The following is a 6,958-nucleotide window of genomic DNA, read 5'->3' on the forward strand; positions in this document are numbered from 1 at the left end:
CGGGATCCAGGGATGATATGCAATAGCATCTCCAATTGGCGACGGTTTGTGACGCATCATCGGTTGGGGGCAGGGCTACGACGTCGTTCCTTGGGCTCGAGGCGACGTCGTCGTCACCGGTTAAGCGCGGTGCTGCGGCATCGTCGCTAGGTGGGTCGGGGTGGATAGTGCGAGGGGTGGCGTGCATCACCAGTTGGGTCGCGGGGTGGGTTTGGGTAGTTTAAGACCGGGTATTTTTTTCAACAGGTTCGGGAGGATCTCCTCTAGTCATTTCTGTTTTTTAATATCAGATTGTTTTTTCACTTGAACTTCTTTCTTTTCCATTTTTTGAAACGGTAAAACCATGTTCTTTTATAAAAATAAACACCAAAGTCATGTGTTATTTCATTTGAACTTCTTGATTTTTATTTTCTAGATACAAAATTTTCTGTTTTTTATAAACATTTGACCTGCTATGTATTTTAAATTTGAACTTCTTGGTTTAGTTTCGACGATGGAAAAAATTGTCACTGTTTTGTCTTTTAACATATAGGCTTTTTTGGGTTTTGTGAAGTTCTATAGCTTATCTTTGGGCAAACACTTTTTTTGATTAAAATGCATTTTGGCTTGTTTTTTACCGTCAATTTTTATTCTCTCTTTTTCCAAGCTTCAAACACTAAGTGAACCACGAATGTTTGAATTTCCTGGAGGTATTCTCGTCAATACATGCATTCATTTTTTTAATGGAATATGCATTCATCTTTGAGATATATTAAAAATAATAGGCACAACCTGAGAGGGTTGAATTTGTCAACCACGAATTTGATGGACCTTGTCCAACGCAACAGTTGGACTTCAGTCATCTCGAGATTCCGTCTCTAGTAGTATTATTGCTTCTCAAGCTGCTCGCATCATGCGTGGTCGCTGCTCAGGGCTTGTGCGCCACTGCGCAAAGATTGCGTTTGCTCCATTTTAGCTTCACCCCCATGCTTGCTGACCTCCAGCTGCTCCGCGCCCCTTGTTTGAACTTCTTCAGCCGCACATTTGCCTGGTTCGGCGTTGGACCTATGCGTCAGCAATTAACTGTTTTTCCCAAGCTGATGGTGGCTGAGGACGACATGGATGACAGCTCCCTGCTCGTCCCTGCCGACGGAGAAGAAGTTCAGGAGAGAAAGGACGGCGGACGGAGCCGGTGGCTAGTGGAACAAGGCACGCGAGACAGGGCCCTTCGCCTGAAGGAGCAGGGGCGGTGCTCGATTGGGGGCGGGACTGCGGCGGCATTGCCGGTTGGGGGCAGGGCAGAAGCGGCATCATCGGTTGGGGCGGGTTGGGGGCGGCGCATGGGCTGCGGCTTGTGAAACTGAAAACAATGGACCAAAATCACGAGTGTTTTACACCTGCAGATACATCTGGACTTCAGACATCAATGAAAATCACTTATAGAACAAATACAAGACTGGACAGGGGGAGGAATCGACGCTTTGATATGGATTTTCAGTTTTAGGATAGGGGGAGGAAGTAGCTTCAGACATCAACGAGGTCACCTGCCATCTCGAAGCGGAGAAGCTGCGGAGGTGCGGCGCGCACTCACACGGGCGGAGTTGCATGGCCTGAGGCGGCGAAGGTGAACGACCTGGACGACTATGGCGCCGGATGTAGGTGGTGGCGCTGGCTGTAGGGGGAAGGAATCCGGTGAGCTCACGGTCCCGTGCCATGCGTCCATCACGCGCAGAGGAAGGTGGAGGGAGATGGGGGACGCCGACGCTCGATGGCTGGGGTGGGGCCGATGCTGGTGGAGGGGAGCGGTGAAGGCCAGTAGGTGGTGGAGCAACCCGCACCGGTGGTTGCTCCCGTCGTCAGCGGCAGCGTGTGGGGGACGATGCCGCGGAATCCGGGAAGGAGGTGAGGCGGTGTCTCCGGTTGGGGTCGGGGGTGCGGCGGGGCGCCGGTTGGTGGCGAGGTGGGGAGGGTGGTGGCGGTGGCGGCACGGGAGGGAGGACGCAGCGGCGGCGCGGTTGAAGGTCGGGGTAGGGAGGCAGTGCGATTTGTGGCCGGGGCCCGGCGGCGGCGCGAGCCAGGGAGGGAGGCGGTGGTTGCGGCGTCATGCTGTTCGAAGGATAGGGGACGGGATCGTAGGAGCAGGTGGGTTGGGCTTCTTTTCCTCGTATTGGTCAGGTGGGTTGCTCGGCTCAGGAACATCCATCGGGCCCTATATAAGACGGATCATGATCAGAATAACTATTCTGATTCCAGAATAGAATAGTGCTACTATATAGATACAAGATAAGCACACTGCATCTTTCTTACAATGAGCACTGCAATGCTTCATGGAAGAACTGCTTATTTTTTGGCAGTCCGCCCGTGTGTTTTGTGTGGAATCGGGTGTTGCGGGATGATTTAATTTGTTTCTGGATCTCATTTGACCTTTATTCTTTGTAATTTACAGAAAAAGCGACTAAAATCTTTCCAATTGAGCGATTTGGCGGACGAGCTTTCTCTGTTTGTTCGTGTTTGCGTCGGATGCGACTTTTTCGTGCTCGGATGTTGTTTGTTAGTAGGAATTTTTTGATTGCATTCGTTTTAATCGGTCCATTACTCTACAATTTGTCTAATTTTTAGGAGTTAGTTTTCAATTTCTGCGAAAATTAGGGATGACAATGGGTAGGGTATAGCTGGGTACAACCTCCTTCTGCCCAAACCCATACCCATAGAAACTTTCTATACCCACCCACTTCAATACCCATGGGCATAAATTAACACCCGTGCCCATACCCATCGGGTATCCTATACCCAATGGGTACCCAGTGGGTAAAATGTATAACATTAAATTTTTTAAAGCTAGAGAAATGAGTTTTAAAATCAAGTGATGATGGGCAAGCAGTATAGCACAGACAGAGCCTCCTCATGTGGGAGGCCTCTTAGAGGCATCAATGGAGTATGAGCAGCAGTTCATGGGGAATAACTTGATCATTGGACAATAGTCCAATACAGAAGAGTTGATGTTTCATCTTTTTGAGAAGTCACATAAGCCGTAGGAGGAGTGGCGAGCAGGTGATTACGGGCCTATGAGCTATGGACGGTTTATGATACGAGATTTAGGGTTGGGCCATAGGAGTTGTATGTTGACCCACATGTAATAGGAACTATTTTCATTTTTTATCATTTTCTGGGTATCCATTGGGTTATCCATGGGCACAAGTTCATACCCATGCCCTACCCGTATATTTTGCGGGTATGGATACCCATTACCCGTGGGTACAAAAATCTCTCCAAGTCTTGCCCATGCCCGTTGTTTTCGGGTAGGGTACCCGCGGGTACCCATACCCATAGGCAAAACTGCCATCCCTAGCGAAAATCGATTGTCTGGGTATGTGAGCTTCGTCCGCTCGTCTGTTCTTGTTGTTTTTTTGGATTTTGTGCGCCGATGCATTTTGAATCTTGTAATTAGTTTCTCTTTTTGGTTTGAATTCACTGTATTGCGCCTGTAATGTTCGTATTTTTGGTGTGCATTTTTATAGAATAGTGCATGTTGTTCATCCCAGTGGCCGTGGGTTTGATATATTTTTTGTGGGTAATTGTTCAAATTTGAGTGGTTGCGCAATTTTTTGGCCACTTATCGAACCGCGAGTGGAATTGGCACCTCTGTTAGTCTCCTACATGTCTAGACCTATACTGCTTTGATTTTATTGTTGCAGTTTGGCATATGTTTGTAGTGTACTGCATTTTCTTAAGTAGTGGACTTCAATGTAACTGTATTATACTGGGCATGACAGCTTAGGAGATTTTTCTTTTTCTCAAACTGCATTCTGTGTTTCAGAGAACTGCATAGTATGCACTTTCGTACTACATTATTAGAATAGTTATGCTGCTATTTCTACTATTTATGTCAATTCTTCTGAACTCCATTCCATGAGAATTCTGTTGAACATCATAGGTTAACTACAAAGTTTTCGACCATTGGCATAGCATTGTTATTGTTCAGAGTACTACACTTTTATATATAAGGACCGTACTATGTGTATTAGAGAACTGCATTTCTGTCAGCAACAACTTTGTCTAAAAAGGGTGATAAAAGGATGCAGATGAGGTTGCATGCTTTAAAAAGGCATCGTTCAAGCCTTCTGATGGACATAATTTTAAAAGCATACAACATAAACAAAGCATTAGAATATGCCACAGATGGCTTGCCTTATCCTAGACAACCTACAGTGCAAATATTGTAAACTACAGGGAGTCTTCTTCTTTGTAGAAAAACACCATGGCCACTTCTCCAGCCTCAAAGCCATTCTGGGAGACGAAATCTTTCTAGCCAGTAGTTATGTTGATGCAGTCTTCAGAGTCAATGTGGTAGTCAGCTTGCATGTCTGCATACCCATTCTTGTGTTGTGTCTCCAAAGTAACCTTCCCTGAACTCAGAGCAGGAAACCTTATTGCGGATGGCAGTTTCTGAATTTTGGCATGCATGGAAAAATAATTTTTTAAGTAAACATCAAATTTTATAAGTAAACTGCATACCAAATGTTGAATTAAATACGTACATATATATGACTTCTTTTTAAGAAAGCAATTGCAATGTATGAACAAACTTATATACGGAATTGATCTCTAGTTTTAGTAGAATATATATTATACTGTAACATGTTTGCACTGGAAGGTCATTTGAAGTGTACTTCGCTAGCATGATAAGCGAACTGCAACACTGATCTATTGAACCTCGTTTTGTTCGTGTGTTGGGGTTCTAATCTAACTAGTGTTCTATACCTGGTGTGGTAGAACTATCTAGTCTTAATAGATGACAAATCCGAACAAGAACACATATCTTTTTGTATTGTTGATACCACGGAGCAAATTTATGGAAATATACATTCAGATGTGGAGTTGCGGCCTATTTTGTGTCAAAAAGTGTGACGGAAAAAACATACCCAACTTTCCTGCAGGTCCGCGGATGTGAGGCGATGAAGAAATGGTGACCGAAATCCCCTGTTGGGTATCATCAGGTGATAACCCACAAGTATAGGGGTCGCAACAGTTTTCGAGGGTAGAGTATTCAACCCAAATTTATTGATTTGACACAAGGGGAGCCAAAGAATATTCTCAAGTATTAGCAGTTGAGTTGTCAATTCAAACACACCTGGATAACTTAATATCTGCTGCAAAGTATTTCGTAGCAAAGTAGCATGGAAGTAACGGCAACGATGGCAAAAGTAATAGTAGCAGTTTTGTAGTAACTGTAACAGTGGCAACGGTTAAGTAACTAAGCAAAGATCAATATGTGAAAAGCTCGTAGGCATTGGATCAGTGATGGATAATTATGTCGGATGCGATTCCTCATGCAACAGTTATAACATAAGGTGACAAAGAACTAGCTCCAGTTCATCAATGTAATGTAGGCATGTATTCCGAATATAGTTATACGTGCTTATGGAAAAGAACTTGCATGACATCTTTTGTCCTACCATCCCGTGGTAGCGGGGTCCTATTGGAAACTAAGGGATATTAAGGCCTCCTTTTAATAGAGTACAGGACCAAATCATTAACACTTAGTGAATACATGAACTCCTCAAACTACGGTCATCACCGGGAGTGGTCCCGATTATTGTCACTTCGGGGTTGCCGGATCATAACACATAGTAGGTGACTATTAACTTGCAAGATAGGATCAAGAACTCACATATATTCATGAAAACATAATAGGTTCAGATCTGAATTCATGGCACTCGGGCCCTAGTGACAAGCATTAAGCATAGTAAAGTGATACGTCTCCGTCGTATCTACTTTTCCAAACACTTATGCCCTTGTTTTGGACTCTAACTTGCATGATTTGAATGGAACTAACCCGGACTGACACTGTTTTCAGCAGACTTTCCATGGTGTTATTTATGTGCAGAAACAAAAGTTCTCGGAATGACCTGAAACTCCACGGAACATCTTTTTGGAAAATATTAAAAATACTGGAAGAAAAATCCATGTCAGGGGGCCCACACCCTGTCCACGAGGGTGGGGGGCGCGCCTGCCCCCCTGGGCGCACCCCCTACCTCGTGGGCCCCCTGACGCTCCACCGACCTCAACTCCAACTCCATATATTCACTTTCGGGGAGGAAAAAATCAGAGAGAAGGATTCATCGCGTTTTACGATACGGAGCCGCTGCCAAGCCCTAAAACCTCTCGGGAGGGCTGATCTGGAGTCCGTTCGGGGCTCCGGAGAGGGGGATTCGTCGCCGTCGTCATCATCAACCATCCTCCATCACCAATTTCATGATGCTCACCGCCGTGCGTGAGTAATTCCATCGTAGGCTTGCTGGACGGTGATGGGTTGGATGAGATCTATCATGTAATCGAGTTAGTTTTGTTAGGGTTTGATCCCTAGTATCCACTATGTTCTGAGATTGATGTTGCTATGACTTTGCTATGCTTAATGCTTGTCACTAGGGCCCGAGTGCCATGATTTCAGATCTGAACCTATTATGTTTTCATGAATATATGTGAGTTCTTGATCCTGTCTTGCAAGTCTATAGTCACCTACTATGTGTTATGATCCGGCAACCCCGAAGTGACAATAATCGGGACCACTCCCGGTGATGACCATAGTTTGAGGAGTTCATGTATTCACTATGTGCTAATGCTTTGTTCCGGTACTCTATTAAAAGGAGGCCTTAATATCCCTTAGTTTCCATTAGGACCCCGCTGCCACGGGAGGGTAGGACAAAAGATGTCATGCAAGTTCTTTTCCATAAGCACGTATGACTATATTCAGAATACATGCCTACATTACATTGATGAACTGGAGCTAGTTCTCTATCACCTTATGTTATAACTGTTGCATGAGGAATCACATCCGACATAATTATCGATCACTGATCCAATGCCTACGAGCTAGTTCTGTGTCACCCTATGTTATGATTGTTACATGATGAACCGCATCCGGCATAATTCTCCATCACCGATCCAATGCCTACGAGCTTTCCACATATTGTTCTTC

At 45.0% G+C, this 6,958-nt stretch overlaps 1 protein-coding gene across 1 annotated transcript; it reads right to left on the bottom strand.

Moving 5' to 3' along the window:
* Positions 1–671: 671 nt before the first annotated feature.
* LOC123141434 (translation initiation factor IF-2) lies at positions 672–2,079 on the bottom strand. Its single transcript, XM_044560581.1, has 2 exons — positions 1,524–2,079; positions 672–1,339 (listed from the first exon to the last, which is right to left on the bottom strand). Exons 1-2 carry the CDS (start codon positions 1,700–1,702, stop codon positions 1,045–1,047), a joined length of 474 nt encoding a protein of 157 aa, XP_044416516.1. The 5' UTR covers positions 1,703–2,079; the 3' UTR covers positions 672–1,044.
* Positions 2,080–6,958: the final 4,879 nt, after the last annotated feature.

This window comes from Triticum aestivum, chromosome 6D, assembly GCF_018294505.1.
Source record: "Triticum aestivum cultivar Chinese Spring chromosome 6D, IWGSC CS RefSeq v2.1, whole genome shotgun sequence".
Lineage (NCBI taxonomy): Eukaryota > Viridiplantae > Streptophyta > Magnoliopsida > Poales > Poaceae > Triticum > Triticum aestivum.

Excerpts from the sequence above, each read along its gene's own strand:
- LOC123141434 (XM_044560581.1), bottom strand. The coding sequence starts at position 1,702 with ATGGACGCATGGCACGGGACCGTGAGCTCACCGGATTCCTTCCCCCTA. Across the intron at positions 1,340-1,523 it reads TCTCCGCTTCGAGATGGCAG|TTTCACAAGCCGCAGCCCAT; the intron begins GTGACCTCGTTG and ends CATTGTTTTCAG.